Source organism: Rhincodon typus, chromosome 39, assembly GCF_021869965.1.
Source record: "Rhincodon typus isolate 14 chromosome 39, sRhiTyp1.1, whole genome shotgun sequence".
NCBI lineage: Eukaryota > Metazoa > Chordata > Chondrichthyes > Orectolobiformes > Rhincodontidae > Rhincodon > Rhincodon typus.
The window spans coordinates 13815791-13834916 of record NC_063370.1 but is presented as its reverse complement, the minus strand read 5'-3'; the positions used below and the strand labels follow the sequence as shown (position 1 = coordinate 13834916).

General features: G+C 39.5%; 1 protein-coding gene across 1 annotated transcript in view; it reads right to left on the bottom strand.

The window, feature by feature from the left end:
• Positions 1–162: 162 nt before the first annotated feature.
• LOC109927309 (ryanodine receptor 1-like) overlaps positions 163–19126 on the bottom strand; it is a 380829-nt gene continuing 361865 nt past the window's right edge. The window contains exons 93-103 of the mRNA XM_048618232.1: positions 18281–18411; positions 16992–17034; positions 16185–16315; positions 14141–14201; positions 13654–13800; positions 13384–13518; positions 10797–10953; positions 9049–9113; positions 5412–5512; positions 4213–4264; positions 163–1894 (exon numbers count right to left, since the gene is read on the bottom strand). Coding sequence (XP_048474189.1) covers positions 1799–1894; positions 4213–4264; positions 5412–5512; positions 9049–9113; positions 10797–10953; positions 13384–13518; positions 13654–13800; positions 14141–14201; positions 16185–16315; positions 16992–17034; positions 18281–18411 — 1119 coding nt within the window. The 3' untranslated portion in view covers positions 163–1798. The remainder of the gene's footprint in view (positions 1895–4212; positions 4265–5411; positions 5513–9048; positions 9114–10796; positions 10954–13383; positions 13519–13653; positions 13801–14140; positions 14202–16184; positions 16316–16991; positions 17035–18280; positions 18412–19126) is intronic.

Genomic DNA, 19126 nt, shown 5'->3' with positions numbered 1-19126 from the left:
TTAGACCCAAAACATCAGCTTTCCTGCTCCTCTGATGCTGCTTGGCCTGCTGTGTTCATACAGCTCTACGCCTTGTTATCTTAGTTTTATTTGCACATGTCTGGATGGGAACTGAGTTGGTTTCCTCAGGGCTAAGGTTTTAACGAATGAGGAGTGGAGACATTTAAGCAAGTTGGTTTTTATTTGCCAACGTAGGTGCATTCACATTAATTCAACCTACACTATTTTCACGTTTCTCCAACATAACCTGAAGGACTGAACATGGATAATGTACAGGAAAGGCCACAGATGGATAGTTTAGCCTTATTTGTGAAGTGCATTAATATCAGTCAGTTTGCATGAGCTTTTCTATAATTCATCATTTTCAGCATATAAATGCTTTCCTTTTTAACAAAAATAAACTTTAAATTGGGTTTACTTGAATAGGTTGTTTGAGGAATGTCCTCATGTGCTGTTCCTGAACAGCTTTAATGTTTAGAGAGGAACAGTCAAGGGATTCACAAATGTTTAATTCGAAGTAAACACATCACTTGGGGTAAAAAGTCTGTATTCTGATCCTTGGAGAAAAGTCAGTTTGAATGAAAATTGGAAATCAGAGCTGGGTTTTTAAGTGCTATAGTTATCATTCCTTCTGAAGCAATCAGGAAAAAGGAACCTTTGCAGCTGCTTTTGAAAGGTGTACCAAGAAAGCATTAACTGTACCTATCCCAGATTCAGAATGCATGGTATGATTACTTGTTAGCAGGCTGCTCAAGAACTCTTATACCCTTCTCATATACAAGATGAAACTGTGACAACAACTAACATTAAGCAGAACATAAACTGAGAAAAGATGAGCAAACACAAATAGCAAATTAAATAAACACTTGATTAAAGATACCTTCACAGGGTAAATTGGTTATAATAATCATTTCAACCTTTTCTTTTTCCAGGAATCCAATGTAATACTTAAACTTGGAGCATACATTTTCAAAATGTATTAAAAAATATATTCGAGCCTTCATGAGGGTGAACTTTTACTATCAGTTTTGGTATTTGTGACTGTTTTTGCTAACCGTTATAAACAAGTGCTTAGGATGTGATGGAAAACATGTCCAGACAGGAACTTTTAGGTAGAGGAGTTTAAGATATCTTATTATTCCTACTACTTTTCAGAAAATATTTCCTGCCCTAGTTAGCACGTCTTTTGATGACAGTAATTAGGTTTTGGGAACTCCACCAAAAATCATTATGATTAATAATATTGCAAGCACAAAACAACTGTTTGAAATTTAATAGCGATTGCAGTGGTCAGTACTGAAGTGTTGAAAGTTGGATGCAGCTATTATGGCTCTGACTAGGCTACTAAAATTTGCAGAAATGGGTTAACTCCTTACTAGCAGAACAGAAAAGATAAAAAGGCCTTCGTTCAATATAACTTATTACAGGATAGGACTAAGGCACTTATTTTCAACCTTTTTTCCCATTCACAAAAATCTTAGACAAAATATTTATCCAGGCTTTTCATTAGTATACTAAAGTACAAATCTATATCAAGGCTCATTAACTGGTTCGAGTGTGCAAAAGCAGCAATGTCCAGTTTTCATATGCAATCAAGACCGGTCCAGGTACTTTGTTTAAAAAAAAACTGTGTATATAATAAAATTCACTTTAGGTATTTATCTTTTTTTTTACAAACATTTGTCTCACAGCAAAAAGCAGTGACACACAATTCACAAACTTTAGCAAGGAACCAGGTAAAATTCAAAGGTCATTACAAGTGCAATATTCTGACAGTCATTGTGTTCTACAGACGCCTTTATCCTAGCTGATCTTCATATTGCTTCCGGAAACAGTCACCAGCAGGAAAGAAATCCCAGCATCGTTCCTGGTACATTTTCCAAACGTAGGATTCCTGCAAGATACAAGGCTACATTAGTTTTCTGCTTACTCTCAAGATACGTGAAGAGATCTTTGTGTGATCATTACAAATGGGTGGGAGGTAGGAAGATGAAGCCACTACCCTCCTGATGTAAATGGTCCACATTCACGGTCATATCTGAGCTGCATTAATCAAACAACTACTTACATTTTTGGACTAACTTGTTTCCCTATATACTCCAATCAATAAGTGGATTCCAGCTGATGCAGGCAAGCTAAGAGGCAAGTGGGGAACCAATCCTGTTGGTTGGCCATAGAGGATCAGGAATTGGCACAGATTTATTTTATGGCTAGGAACATACATTACGCTCACTGATAGCTCAAATTTTCAACAAGGTACTACTGATGTTCTGAAGAAGTGTCATACTAGACTCAAAATACAAACTCTGTTTGGGTCTGCCCAGATGTTGCCAGAACCTGCTTAGTTTCTCTAGCGTTCTCTGTGTTTGATGGTGGTGTGAATGTTTGGTTCAGAAGCCATCAGACCTCTGGAGGGCAAAGAGCTGCTTTTGTTCAAGTGTGTGTCGGGAGGGGTGTTTGTAATTGAAACAGTTTTAATTAGTAGAGTTACATATTGGCAGTTCATAATTATTCATCTGTAGTTAGAATCTATTTATTTGAATAGACAGTGATGCTTGTCAAGTCTAGAAACCCATTCCATGCTTTTTGTCATTCTGTCTAAACGACAGGTAAATTAGGGAACTTTTACGATGATGCTGGGAATAGCGAGGTTCGATTTCCAGTGCACTTTCTCAGTGAAAGGTAACAGTTTTCTTTGTTGTGTGCAGCTTATTTTATTCTGCTGCCAGATCCCTTTCAAACTCCTACCTGGTTGTATACAAATGTATCTCAAAAGGACCGCTGGTCGTATGTGGCCCATTAATTCCAAACAATGTTCCAGATAGCTGCATGGCCATGTCCTCATGCAGCTTAGATGGAGCACCTAATTGTGGTTCTTTGAATTACCTCCAGTGTTTGACTGCCTTTCTTTTGTTTTGGCAAACAAAACTAGACAAAAAGCACAAGATATGGTCTGATTGAAGCATTTAGTAGTATGGGTAAATTATCCTCTAAATCCTTTCGTTTTTTCTTTGTAGTTTAACTAGAACATTGACTGAATATGTGAAGTATTGGATGGCTTACAACTTTTTTTTGTGTGCTTTTACTTCTTGTCTATTGAGTGTTGGCACCACTTTCCTGCCTGTTCCATCCAACACTCTAATTACTAATCCCATTTCTGAAGAAGGGTCCCGATCCGAAACGTCAACTTTCCTGCTCCTCTGATGCTGCCCGGCCTGCAGTGCTCCTCTAGCTCCACACTGTGTTATCTCGGACGCCAGCATCTGCAGTTCTTACTATCTCTAATTACTAATATGCCTTCTTTTGAACACACTGTTCTTCCAGCTTTAGTTTCATCTGCAAATGTGACAGCTCAGCATTGTGTTTCTGAGTTCAACTAAGTAGGAAGCTTTGTTCACAACCTAGTAATCAAAACAGCCCACTTTTCACAATGAGAATGGAATTTCAATCGGAACACCTACTCTTAATTCCAAGATTATTATTTCAAAGTAACTGTTAATTCCTTTTTGTTTAAGAACTGAGTTCTCACTTTGATATTATTTACATTCTTTGCTTTAAACTATGGGATAAGTGGGTGAAAGAGAAATCCAGAGAAATGTGAGAATGTGGAATCTGATGCTAAAGGAAGTATATAAGGCAAATAATGACATATTTAAGGTGAAATTAGGTAAACAGAGGTGAAGATGGGAAAAAAAAATTAAAAATATTCTTTCATGGGTTGTGGGAGTGACTGACAAGGTCAACATTTGTCACACATCCCCAATTGCCCTTGGACTGATTGACATGTGAGGCAATTTCAGAGGGAACAGTATCAGAGAGTTCCTGGTCAGCCATGTGATGGAGAGAAATTTGCAGCCTCTAGCATCAACTTATCTACGGTTCCGGACAACAATGTGACGGAAAAGTGTATGTTGCCATAGCAACTCTGATTCCTTGGGGCTACAAATGGCTAGATGGCTGGTCTGGGTCAGATTAATGACAACAGTGTGGGGTTCAACCTCCAGTCCAGCTGGGATGGATTCAGGACCTGCCTCTCTGCTCTCCCCAGGGATGGAGGTTGCTGTGCTGTGGGTCAGGCCTGTCTCCAGACGTAGAACTCAAGAAGATGAACCTCCTGAGTCAATGAAGAAATTTCAAAATGTTTTTGGTAAAGAGACCAAACTCATCCTGGTATAAGTAGTTCATACAGTCAAGACAAGGAAAGTCACTTACCTGACCTGTGTGCTCTGTTTCATCTTTGTTAATCAGGTACATTAGGAAGAACCTGAAAAAGAGATTCAAGCAGGACAAGTTATCAGAAGATACGTCAGACTGTAACAAACAGGCTGAATACACATATTGCCATATAACTGAGGGAGAAAACTCTGAGTTGGGGTAACAGCTACTGAAAGGGCAGAAGGGCAGTACCTTGGGTACACATCACCTTTACAGCTAGGCTCTGTGCCTTTTAAAGGTGATAGTAATTGATTATTCACTCTTTCCTCTGCTTGAGGGGTCTAAAAGGTGATAGAGGCAAGAATATTAAACAGGAGAACTTTGTTTACTTGGAAGCTTGCGAGACTTTGGAATGTACTGCTGGAGACATAACTGGGATAGAGATTATGGGCTGAATGTTATGGGATGGTGTACTACTTGTAAGCCGAATGACTTTAAGAGGAAGCTGCTCTGGATTGATGTTACACTCCCTGCTGCCTTACAAGACGTGGGGTGGACCTTTGCCATTCAGTGAAAGAGAGCCCCACTTGTGACATCTGCCAGAAAATCTGACGGATCGGCTGCTCTTGCAGTGTCAGACTCACTGCTGGGCTTCGCTGGGACCTCAAGCATCTCCATGAAGATGATAACAAGGATCCTGGATATAGCTAAGTCAGGGCTTTTCAAAAAGAGAGGCATAAGGAACTTGAGGGAATGGTGTGATGAGGTGGAGAGGCACAGGGGTTGCCTGAGTGATACTTCCTTCTTTCCTGCCATTTCACCAACTTTGGGGAAATATAAAATCATCCTTCCTACTCTTGCCTTCCTTCCATTGCTCAGTGTGTTGTGGCAGTAAAGACAGTGAAGCCAGAAACTGGGCAATAATTGGCCCCTTTAATGGTCTCAGTAAGTTTAAAACTGATTGGGCTATCCTGCTCCATCAGAGGAAACACATCCAGTGACGGAGGGGGACAGAGGCTAAAATCCAAACCCATGATAATTTTTACAAACAGGTAATTGAAGGAACACAAAATGAAAGAAGTTGGGAATGCAATCAGCAAATGAAAGAGGACAGATAATTGAGACCAGAATAAACAACAGAGACTTGAGATAAATAATCTTTAACTGTTTATCTGATTTTATGGCATAGTGCATGAAATTATTTTTAACATTATATCTCATGCGGACCATAGATATTTGCAAAGCTGACTTCTTACATATAATTTGCTAAATTGTGCTCCTCCAAAGTGTGTGTTTCAAACCCGTGTGGCGTTGTGTCAAAGTAGTCACTGCCAATTCCACAAATGAAGCATTTGGTCTGTTAAATCAAACGGAGGCAAATAAGTGATTAACAAAAGAGCAATATGGCACACCAGATATATGTCATTAACACAGAACAATCACACTCAGAGTGCTTAAAATACTGGATCACAGAAATTCATTTCATAGGTTCTAATGGTTGAGATTAATGTGAGGTTGAAAATGAATGGATAAAGGAATGGTTACAGGCTCAGACAGCACAGGAATAATTTTGCAAGATTCCTCTGTTGGTGCAAAGTTTCGCCAGTGGCAGGAAAACCAGGGCTATATTTTTATAAACTTAACACCATATCCCCAATTCATGCTTCCAACTAGCATGGCTTTACACAGGCAGAATTACTTCCCATTCCATTAAAGAAGCTAAGGAACACTAAGAATCTTGAATCAGAGATAGTAGGAACTGCAGATGCTGGAGAAGCTGGGATAACAAGGTGTAGAGCTGGATGAACACAGCAGGCCAAGCAGCATCAGAGGAGCAGGAAGGCTGATGTTTCGGGCCTAGATTCTCAGATTCTCCAGCATCTGCAGTTCCTACTATCTCTGATACAATTTTAACCCCACTGCGAAGCCTCTTCTAAGGATGCCTATCCTGAAGAAGTTACCCTCCTCCCTCCATTTCTGAAGAAGGGTCTAGGCCCGAAACGTCAGCCTTCCTGCTCCTCTGATGCTGCTTGGCCTGCTGTGTTCATCCAGCTCCACACCTTGTTATCCCTTTACTAAGAATCTTGAGACAGCCGATTGTGGATATTTCCTGCCTTGGTTCTTTTGGTAGATGAGGTAAATTTTTTTTTTGGCTAGATTTTTCTTTCCCCTGGAACAGATTGTAAGAGACTACTGCTTGAAAGGGTGTGATTTTGCATCAAGCATGGCTGACAGGTACACACTCCCTCTCTCATTGGAAAGGTTTTCAGGTTGATTACCAAACCATTTGGCTGAGCTAGGAATGCACCTTCTTGGCCACTGACTCTTGAAGTGGGACTGAAGCCTGGAGCTTCTGGCTCAGAGGCAGGGACGTAACCCATTATGCCACAAGGTCTCCAAAACTATGAAAAATCATCCCATTGAAAGAATGAGCTTTTTTTTGAACAAAGATGAGGTTACATATTTCAAAGAAGACCAATTCATTCAGCAGCACAGATTATTCCTTTTGGGAAATGATAGGAAGAGATCAATTGGATTAAAAATTGGTTCGATAGTAGGAAGCAGAGGGTGATGGTTGAAGGTTGTTCCTTTGACTGGAGACCTGTGACTAGCGGTGTGCCACAGGGGTCACTGCAGGGACCTTTGTTATTTGTTATTTAAATAAATGATCTGGATGTGAACGTAAAAAGCATGATTAGTAAGTTTGCGGATGATACAAAATTAGGAGGTATTGTTGATAGTGAGGAAGGTTATCAAAAATTACAGAGGGATCTTTATTAGGTGTGGAAGTGGGCTGAAGATTGGCAAATGCAATTCAATACAGATAAGTATGAGGTGTTGCACTTTGGAAAGTCAAACCAAGGTAGGGCTTATACAGTAAATGGTAAGGTCCTGAGGCGTGTTGTGGAACAGTGGGACCTAGGAGTACAAGTACATAGTTTGTTGAAAGTGGACAGGGTAGTGAAGAAGGCATTTAACATGCTGGCCTTTAATCGGTCAAGGCATTGAGTATAGGAGTTGGGATGTTACGTTACAGTTGTAAGTAAGTTGTTGGTGAGGCCGCACTTGGAGTATTGTGTGAAATTTTGGTCATCCTGCTATAGGAAAGAAATAGCTAAACTGAAAGTGCGCAAAGAAGATTTGCGAGGATGTTGCCAGCACTAGTAGGCCTGAGTTACAGGGACAGGTTGGCCAGGATAGGACTTTATTCCTTTAGGAGAATGAGAGCTGACCAGGGATAGGGAATTAAAAACTAGAGGGCATAGGTTTACAGTGAGAGGGGAAAGATTTAAAAGGACCTGAAGGGCAACTTCTTCACGCAGAGCATGGTGTGTAAATAGAATGGGCTGCTAGAGAAAGTGCAACATTCAAAAAAGCAACATTTAAAAAACATTTGGATAGGTACATGGATGGGAAGGATTTCGAGGGATAAGGACCAAATGCAGACAATTGGAACTAGCTGAGTGGGCACCATGGACCAGTGTGGGCCGAAGGGCCTGTTTCCATGTTGTATTACTCTATGCCTCTGTCAGAAGCATGGATTCTAATGCATGAGTAAAGCTGTAATGGGCTAAGGGTCCTGTCTGGAATAGGTGGGAAGATATAGAACCTAATTCAATGACCAAGAGATAACATTACAGCATAGACATAGAATCCCTACTGTGTGGAAACAGGCCCTTCGGCCCAACAAGTCCACACTGACCCTTGGAGCATCCCACCCAGTCCCATCCCCTTATAACCCACCTAAGCTACACATCCCTGAACACTACATGGCCAATCCTGCATATCTTTGGACTGTGGGAGGGAACCGGAGCACCCGGAGGAAACACATGCAGACACGGGAAGAATGTGCAAACTCCAAACAGGCAGTCGCCCGAGGGTGGAATAGAGCCCGGGTCCCTGGTGCTGTGAGGCAGCAGTGCTAACCACAGAGCCACCGTGCATCTTCTGTACTATTTCTAGTAAATTACACTGTGTGGAAGGCTGGGCTGAAGACTGGTCCATTAAACTGGGTAACAGTGTAGGACTTTACCTTCATATACCTTCAGTGTTTAGTTTTGTTTGTTCTTTGCTGTAGCAAAGTTGCATTTTCTGGATTGAGGACATTTCACTGCTTTTGCTTGCAGCACCTTATAGTGTCCTGTTCCTGGGTTCCAGCAAGCTGCTCATTACAATCTGTCTGATGCAGATAATCAATAAGAGCCCAGGAAAAAAAATTGCATTTTCATTTTGACTGCTTGCAACCAAATTTTAAAAGAAATGTCAACTCAATAAAAACATCTGACCTCATTGTTTCCTGCGCTTTTTATCCCCACTACAACTCATCATCTTGTGTGGGCTGTTTTCTTCCAAGCTTTTGTGAATCTTTGGAATTAGTTTTCAATTTAACATCAGAGTGTAAGGCTAGAATTGTGAATCGGGCGTCATTACAGGGAAATCGTTACTCTCTGTCGCACGGCTGGACCTGAAGCACTAATTTACTGTTATTTGCAGTGTTTCCAAAGCTTATTGTCTTACAAACATCAGGACAAAGACAAAGGTGGCAAGACAAATCTTTGATTAACATGTCATGTGTCAATTTTCAGGCTCTGCATTAGCTAATGACAGGTGGTCATTTGGTAAACATTTTCTCTGTTCTTTAATAGAAAGTTTCCCTTTGGAAGAAAAGGCATTTCTCCTACACCCCTCCCCCCACCCCCCCAACTACTCTGCAAATAGGAAGTGATTGTGAATAGCACTTCTAAAGAACTCCACAAATAATAAACTTCGCTACTGGGCTGCCATCCTATTTCTCATTCCTGTCTGTCTGCTGCCTCTCCTATTTCTTGTAAGTTATTATGGTTTCTTTAATATACAGATGGCTAGAAAAAAGCTGTTCTGTACTATTCCTACCTCCATGTCCTCTTTCACTTGCTCCTGCTGATCTCTCAGCTCACCAAAAGCGTCAATAATCAAACCTGAGGAAGAAAACAATATCAAACTGTCATTCCTTCACAAGTACAAAGCTCTATTTAGTATTCATATATAAATACTTCACCAAAAACCTATTTTTCTTTTCCCTGGAATGAGACAGCTTTTCATTTATCAGATATTTACTGCAATTATATGCTTTTATTTCTAAAATAGTAGTAACACAACTGGTGTAGATATTGTGGTGGGAAGCAAGCTGGTTTTCATATCCTTCTCTCCCAAAGTGCTGCACTCCCAGTTGCTGCAGTGGTCTACTGGATACTTTCTCATAAGCAGGGAAACAAAAAAATAAGAGCCAGACTGTGCACAGCTTTAAGTGAAGACTAATATTTGGAACCACGGAGTAATGTAGTGGGCTGATAGACTGGCGCATAGAAGCAAATAAAAAAATCACAGAAAATTCTATTGAGTTTTTGTGGAGATGCTTCATTACCTACTTTAGTCACAAGATTGGAGGAATAGCATGAACAATTCCAATTCCAGTGGGATATTTGCTGTAGTGAAGACAGGAGATCGGCAGACCTCCATGGAAATTTTGCTGCACAAGAAGTATCTTGCAATGTATATGTGCTCTTCAATAAGAAAATATCTGCACAGTCCAAATAAAGTCCTGATCTTCAGAAAGGGATTAAACTGACTTACTGATAGATGTTAACGATTATTGCTAAAAACAAATTGCTGTTGAAGTTTTCCATCTTGCACTTATCAGGACACACACAAGAATTCCAAAATTTAAAAGTTGCCTGGTATATTCTCCACAACAATTAGAGTTGGCTTATTAACCAATCACTGTCCTTTTCTCATGCAATATACTTTATTGCCCCCTTTGAAATTTGGCATTCCTGGATCAGCCATGATGCGTGCAAGAGAAAAAGTTGACAGCATGCTTTTTTTTACCCCCCAGTGCACATTGGGTGAAACCTTGGAACATTTGTGAAACAACTGGATGTTGCAATTGAGGTACTAGAGAATGTTTCTTCCTGCATTTATTAAGCTGAGTAAAATGGCCTTTGTCAATTCAAAATTATCTGGAGTTCTTGCTCCCTAAATCACACTGAAACACAAGTATTGTGACTTCTGCAATGAGCAGCCCACAGAAGGGAGGATTCACTTGATCACTTGCTTTACACGAGATATTCTTTTAATTTGTTTTGAATGTATGCATTCCAAAAGTTAAGTAAAGTTGAATGATGTTACAGACATCTTGGTGATGACATGAGCACATCAGAAACTCATCTTGGTTGGGGCCAGATGTGACATAAAGGTTGCAAGAAGACTGGCTTAGTCTCAAACTGTTACCACAGACAGGAGTTTGGAGAAGGCATAAGGGGAATGGAGGATAAATTAGAGGAAGGCATGACTTCATGGCTGGAGCTGTGGGGAACGTGGAAGGAAGGTTGGCTAGTGGACTGGAAAAAGGGAGGTCAGCTGCAAAGATAGTCTCCACTTTTATGGCAAAGAAGTCCATAGACTTATTTTTGGAGATGAGGTGGGAGGAGACAGAGGAGACTAGCTTAAGGTGATAGTTTCAATGGAGAAAATGGGTCAGAAGTATTGAAAAACTGATTGAAGCTAGGATTGACACTATTCCCTAGAGCTAGAGGATAACTTTGGAATCAGTCTACTACATTTTGCCAGTGATTCATCCTACAGTGAGCCTTGGGTCATACCTTGGATGATAGCCAGGAGGATAACAATGACAAAGAAGAAGAAGGTAATGTCAAAGACAACGCGGTAGAGTTCATACTCATCCCCTGCTGGGTCTTCAATCTCATCACCAATACCGCCACCAGCTCGTACACCGACGTACATGTGGAAGAGGTAACACTGTATGATGAATAGAGAGATGGATGGAGGTTAGAACAACAGAACTCTCCAACTTAGAAACACTATCAGTTTCACTGAGGTGCAGCTTTGACAAGTTTTAAGTTATCCCACTTTTGAATGGATCTGTAGGAATGATGCCTGTGTCACATTGATTAAAATATCACAATACCTGTCGATTCTGTCATTACTTGTTAAAGTACCTTGCAAATCACACTCTTTTGAGTAACAGACAAAGCATGGATGACAAATAAATAATACTTGTTACTCAAACACTTCTGGTTCCACTGCTTTCAATGGGAGCAAAAATGAAACACAGTCTGCTTCTAAGCAAATTACCAGAAAATCACCAGATGCAACAAAGCTTCATCAAACCAATTCCTGGAGTGGACAGAAAGATTAAACAGACTAGGCATTTATTGAGTTTAGAAAAATGAGAGGTGATCTAATTCAAACATACAATTTTTTACAGAGTCTTCACAGAGCAGGTGCAGGAATGATATTTTCCCTGGCTTGGGATGGAGGAGAATGGGGTCTAGTACCAGGGATCTCGGTCTCAGAACTTGGGACAGGCCATTTAGGACTTTAGTCATCTGAGTATTATAACTACAAAGGTATCATATGTAATGTTGGTATCAGGGAATGGAATAATTTAATACACAGGTAAAGAATAAAACTTTGCCTCACACTCGTTTCTAACATCAAATATCTGAGTGACAGCTTCCAATTAGTCCCAAGTTAGGGCAGCCCCATGCCTACTGGAATAGTATTGATTGAGTTATGGCACAGAGGACACTTTCAGCACATCAGCCTGGGCTGAAGCAAATTATGGCGATTGCAACTTTAAAAAAAAATCATTTGGCTATAAAATGAAAATCTCAGCTGCTATATATCTGTGACAAAAATATTTATGTCTAGCTGGAAGATAAGGGAGTTAAAAAGGACATGAATCAATCTATTGTGACCCTATTGGAGCAGGTGGGATGTGAACTTGGGCCTTGAGCCTTAGACACTACTATGTCACAGCAGCCCCAGATTAATGAAATCAATACCTACTTTTGGAATAGAGTTCACTCCATTTATGCTCATGATCAATATATTTATTTGAACATTTTACTGAGAGATTACTGTGCTAATTAACTATGCAGCTGACTAACAGACCTGAGCAGTGGAACAGTGACCAGACACACTAATTTGTCTTTTCAATTCTACATGCACATGCACTGGTGCTGCTGCCTGTTCTGTTTTTATTTGTGATAAAATATTGTATTGACCACAATATTTCCTTGACGTTGGCTGAGCCGTCATCAAGAAACAGCAACTTTCTTACTTAAAATGAGTGGAAAAAAAATGGTTACCAGTCCTTTGCATTTCTTAGTAGCTAGCATTCAGTAGTAACAATGTTACTGCTTTAGTCATACAGATATTCAGACAAACTCACAGACAAAATAGACTTAGAAAAGATGCTTCCATTTTGTGACATGCTGAAAATGGGGACCCTAAATGGAAGACAGTCACTAATTACTCCATTAAGGAATTCAGGAAAAAAACTTATTTACTGAGAAAGGGCTAAGAATGTAGAACCTGGAACCACAAGAAGTAGCTGAACAGCATATAACATCGCTAAGGTGAAGCTCAATAGGTACAAGGAGAAAGGAATAGAAGGATTTTTTTAAGAGGGTGACATGAAATAAGGTGAAAGGAGGCTCCTGTGGAGTATGAACACCACCAAAGACCTGTTTGATCAAATGGTTTGTCTCCAGGCAGAAAATTATATATGATTTGACACTATTTTGAAGCAAAATGAACCTAAACAACTTCAACTACCACCTTTTACATCGACAATTGTGACTCTCCAACATTTATGTTCCTTGATAACAGCCAACATCTTTGTGTTATTCTCAAATTTTGTACCTGCTCTGCTTCTTAAACTGTTAGTATATTTCCTCTTTTGTTCTCCTCCAATCCCCCAACAAGTATCTGCTGCCCGCAGTTTTATCAATCATCACCAGACTTTCTAGCTTTTCTCTCTAAAGTATATGCTTAAAGAATTGTTGTTGCTTCTTGACGATCATCTGTAAAAATTCTTGTGTGCCTGCTTTCCTCAATTGTTGTATGCATCGTCTAACTAATCCTTGATGTACATTTCAAAAAACATGTCTCTGTTGCCTTTAATTTTTATTCTATTGTGTTTAAAATATTTTATTGCTTACATGACAACTTTCAATATAAACAAATATAACAACTTGTTATATTTACGTTGACCAGATGTAGCATTTTAGTAATCCCATTCTGCTTTCAACAAGCATGTTCTTATTTCTAAGAGTTCTGACATTTTGTGAAGGTTTGTTTTGCAGGTAATATGTCTTCATTATTGTTCTCATCAGATGTTATTAGGCTACCTGGATAAGAAAATTGTTTTAGAAAGCTTACTGTCATCATGTCATCACACTTCATGTCTGGATCATCTTCATCCTCACTCTTGTTGTAAAATTTGCGGAAGAAGTTGAAAGCCACTACTGTGTAGAGGTACACAACAACAGCCAGCAGGCCCACAGTCATCATCAGCTACAGAGAATGGAAGAAATACAGGGTGTAAGGCTGTGCCAGAAGAATTTAACATCTTAAGACACAGAAAACATAAACTGCTCCTTTTAAGATGTTTAATCTGAAGTTTACAGAATGTAAGATTTTAAGCCCCACCTGCTTTCCATTGTGAGTTACAGAAGATAGGATGGTGCGAAGGGTCTTGACACCCATTGCAATGTCCAGAAGGTGAGCAGCAAAGAAGAAGGTGTTGTAATGTCCAAGGGCAGACATTACCATGTACCAGCAGAGATATAGGAAAGACTGATGAAAACAGAAATAATCAGAGTAAGAACAAATTTTACTTCAATAAAAGCAACTCTAAAATAACTTCAGGGTAAAGGTTTCCAAAATGAAAAGCATTGAATAAAATGTAGTCCCTTCAAAACTTTCCCTCCCCTTTCTTCACCACTGCATGTACAAATTAGACAGAGGATATACAGGCTCTGATGGATAAAGCCCTTACATGCCTATCCCAAATCCTGCACAATTAATTGATATTTTGGTTTCCATTCAATACATTCATCAAGGACAAAAATGACTTTAGTTCAAAATATTTTCTGTTTCACTTTCCAAATTAAAAAGGTGCCGTGTATCTACTTACGTTATCAGTGAAAATCACCCCAAACTTCCATATTTGGTATTTGATGTCTAAGGATGTGATCCTATAATCAAAGAAAAGAAAGGAAATGTTGGAAATGCACAAGTCTCCTGTTATCTGGAAGAAAACAATGGGTTCATGCTTTAGGTGTAAAGCTTTAATGTATTTTCTCATTCTTTTGTTTCAGCATTCACAGCTTTCACCTTGGGATTTGATATTACAGTCTTTTTAATTAAATCTTCACAAAACGATCAGTACACTCATAAAACAGAAACACATAGCACGACATCAAGACCACACGTTGTAGATGTTTCATCATTGTAATATCTGCTTTTGCTATACAGAACAGGTTGATTTGGCAGTTTAGCAGGCAAAATCCGATCGCATGGGTGGAATGTAATTGTTGTGAAGTTGGGTAGACTGCTTGTAGATTGGGAGGCAGGAAGTTAGAATTTGGTGTTTGTACAATGTTAAGGGGGAAAGCAGTGCATGGTCCCTATAAAAGAGGATGTGCTTTTTCTTTGCTTAGAGATTCAAAGAGGGTGTCTGTGGGCCGCAGCTTGTGGGTTTGCAGGCGCACAGAGCACTTGAATTGAAACATTTGCATCAAAAGGCTGTACATTTAGCAGGCCACACAACACGTTTTGAAGTTAGCCAATGAATTTGAATTAGGCACTTAGATACCAAAAACCAATTAAATTTAAATCTGATGGTTTTGATAACATTGGACCAATCCCATTGTAAAAACTGATATGTCCTCAAGGGTATAAAAGGAGAGGGCAGTTGGACAAAGATGGGAGAGTCAACTGCCATCTGCTAGAGTTGACAGCTCTCAAGAGAAAATTGCTGGCTCTCACAATCTTCTCTAAGTCTTATAGAGAGTGCCATCTAAATCAAAGGTACCAATGATACAACTAGTTAATATTCCTGAAAGAAGAATCGACGGAGAAGGTGTTCCTGACAGAACATTCGAAGGAGAATGTTCAGAACATTTTGGAAGACACATAACCTGATTGTAATTTTGAGAGACTAAGTTCTATTTTCTTTTATTTTATTTTCTACAATTGGGACTTGTATTTACTGGAACAGCATACTATTAGAATCTTATTTTATTCAGGAATAGTTAGTAGTTATAAGGAGTTTATTTGGTTTGTGAATAATTTAGTTGATTTGTTCACTGTTCCAGTTAGGTAAATAGTTTCTTGTTGATTGTAAAAAGGGCGTGTCAGTGTTTTGTTTTATTTAACCACTAGAAGTTGCATGTTTCACACTCCTTTTACAGACTATGGGGCGAGATGCTCCTGTTTGGGTGTTCCAGTTTTAGTTCTCAGAGAGGTGGGGGGGGTTGTGGGAAGAGGGGTCAACCACCACTTTATAACAAAATGCTTCCCCAACACTATCCAAGGAAATCTGGGAGTGAGAGATGAGTTAGGTGGGAAGTATGGGGTGGAGAGCCTGGCTATTCAAAAATACCAATTGAGTAAGGAGCAGGGATGATTGAGAACGGCCTTTCCACCCATAAATGCAATAAAGGCCCAAAACAGGCCAATTAATGGCAGAACTGGGGCCTTGTTGCAGCCTTGGATGGTGGAAGTGTGCATGCAGGGAAATGGGGAAAGAGGCCCCCACTGACCTCCATACTGATCCTTCTCCACCACAAGCCTCATTGGGGTCATGGCACTTAACTCACTTCCAGTGCCTCTAGCGTAGTTCCTCAAATGGGCCTCCTGTAGTTTAAGCCTTGGCTGCTGCTCGTGGTGGCACTGGTCAGACTTTATGAATTGCCCACCCTTTAATTGGCTGGCAGCAGTTGGAGGCAGATTCTACATTCTGAAGGTGACAAGAATCCTGACAGAGGTACTGTTGACTTTATGGCTGCTGAACAGGTCTACTGCTTTGCCCAATAAATGTAGCCCTATGTATGTAGTTTGGATTTCATACAAACAATTACATTATTAGACCAATTTTACAGATGTCTTGATACAATGAAGCTAGTGAAAAATTGATTTTGCTTGATATTCATTGTAAATCAAAGGCTGGAACTAACCATGAAAGCACAGAGTTGTCAGTTGCTGGTTTTTTCTCCTGAGGCACAGTCACATCCAAGGCACTCATATCCATTCCAAGTAGCTCTGCAATACGCTCTCTGCCATAGATATCACCATACTTATCTAGTACCTAGGAATTCAGAAAATGACAGATAGAAGGAAATGGTGTCATACTGGTAATGTTACTGGACTAGTAACTTGTAATATACAGGAATGTGGGTCCAAATTCCATCACAACAAGCTGGTAGAATTTAAAGTAAAGTAATTGGTCTGGAATTGAAAGCTGGTCTCAAAGATTGTGACCATGAAACAATTGTCACAAAAGCCTATCTGTTTATGAATATTCTTTAGGGAAGGAAATTTGCCCTCCTTAGCTGTTCTGCCCTACATATGACTCCAGACCCACAGTAACATCGTTGATTCTTAACTGCCCTCTGAAACGGCTGTGCAAGCCACTGAGTGAGGGCGACTCTGGATGGGCAACAAACCAGTGGCACTCAAGCATCAAAGCATTTGCAGTTTCAAGATCTGTTCTTTTCCAAAACAAGATTTATTTGCAATGATGTACGATTGTTTGTTATATTCATAACATGGCTAAATATGAAACAGCCTTCACAATTATTGAAGGTCAACATCACTCCAAGTTATATTGTACTTAATGTTCCTTACTGGAAAAATGGAAATTGATTACAACTGTTTAATTCTGGAGAGAAACTGACATGAGAAACAGGTGTTTAGTATCTGTGAAAAAGACAAGTAAATTTTGATGCATGTTTGTGATTACTCTTCAAGAGTATAAAGCTTACCTTTCTTTTGACAAACTTGTCCCAATAGTTATTTGGGAATGACCTGCAAAGGATGACAAAAGGAAATCATGTCAATATGAAGGTAGGCTTGATCCTATTAAAACACCGATATTTAGCAAATGCATGAGACACAATGTGGAATGGCTATTAAAAAGGATGACAAGGGACTGATGGTGAAGCTTAGGCTACTGTTCTATATAAAGTTTGTGTGCAGGAAGATAGAAGACTTCTAATAGTGAGAATTTATCAAAGGTCTATGGCCCTAGCTGACCGCCATGTAAGATATGCAGCATCATAGTTCCCTGAAAAAGTGAACAAAATAAGGAAACTATATGTAGCAGCGAGTGAGGTACTACAGAATTGCTATTTAAACTGCTTTTATATTGTAAATGTTAATGTGTAGCAAGAACCAGGATAGATCACTGCACTGCTGACCTTTGACACCAAATTCATGACCTATACCATCCAGAAGGACAGGGTCAACAGATGCACAGGAACACCGCTACCTGTGAGTTCCCCTCCAAGCTGCACATCATCCTGACTTGGAACTATACTGATGTTCCTTTACGTTGCTGGGTCAACATTCCTCAAACTCCCTTCCTAACAGGTGAACTAAACCCTAAGCAGTTCAAGAAGTCAACCTACCACCACCTTCTCAAGAGCATTTAGGGATGGAAAATAAATGTTGGCTTAGCTAGCAATGTTCAAACCTCATGAACACTGTTTCAGAAGCTCTGCTTCTGGATAGGAAGTCTTAAATGTACTGTAAGTGCTGTTACAAATATCTGAAGTTTACAAAATGCCATGAGGATCTATGGGATCCTGATCACTTGTTTTAGCTGGGGTTCGCACTGTATTCCAGCTGTGATCTATGAGGTGTTCAGTCCAAGTGGTACAACATGGATTTCTCAACAGATTTTTACGTGGTTAGTTTATGTGACCAGACTGAAGTTACACTGGCCATTTGTTCATCACAGCAAAGAGGAGAGCAATTGGTATGTAGCCAGTTTTTGGACCAATTGCTTTAACCATCAGCCATGCACATTGGAAAGTTTTGTTCTGGCTGCAACAGCTTTCCGCATATTAAACGAAAAGAACATTTGGGATTACTGAATATGACCAACACTGTCCATTCAGAATAGTAGCTCATACAGATACATCCTTACACAACTTATACGTAAGTAGCAGATAATTTTAAAAGAGCTGAACTGTTCAATTGTAATTTGATGTACATTTGGCTGTTATTAAGTTCTGACATGCAGCAAAGCTATCTGTCGCTCAGCACTTACGGTGTATTCAGTACTAGCCGATCCCACTGCCCTTTAATATCATCGTCTGCAGGTTGTTCTGTAATGTACGAACCATCAAATTCCAATTTCCTGGCAAGCTCCTTCTCCCGTTTGAAGATGACCAAAGGAACCTAAAGTAGGTCAAAAATTAAAAGGTAGCGCATTTTAATTTAATGACTTAAACTGAGTTTCAAAATTATCTTTGGCTGATTGGATCATTAAATGGCAAGAAGGGCCATAATACCTGTCAAACTGACAGTGTGATTAATACCACTCTATTATTAAAAATGAAACCTACAGGAACTTCAAGCAAGAGAAGATGCAAAATCAAATGTGCAGTCCAGAAATTGCTGTTTGATGTATGCCATTCCATTGTTCAATTTGTGAAAATGGTATCTTGCTGTCTGTCTCACCATTGAAATACACTGAATTGCATGAAGTTGCTGCACTTGCACTTTCACCACAGGAAAAAAAAACTTATCCTTCTGTGTCCAAGTAGATTTAAAAATCTAGTGTTAGTCTTACTGTCAGTCAATCTCTTTGGCTCTGAACTTTAAAAATTACAAGTGTGACATCTAATTCCTCCAGATTTCAATTGTTTAGGGATGTTAAGAATGCAATTTTTCTTTTCTCTCTTAATCCAGTCTTCCTTTTCCTTGCTTTATTTATTTTTCTGTAACTGATATGACAATGAATTCACCTATTTAAACTTATACCATCTCTGTGCCAATAATTCCACAATCCTTCAAGTTATTTTCTAATGAGTTATGCAATTGCTTGCCCTGCCCACTCAAAACGGCTTTCCCTTTCTGTTCCGTTATCAACTTGCACTTGTAGTAACTTGTC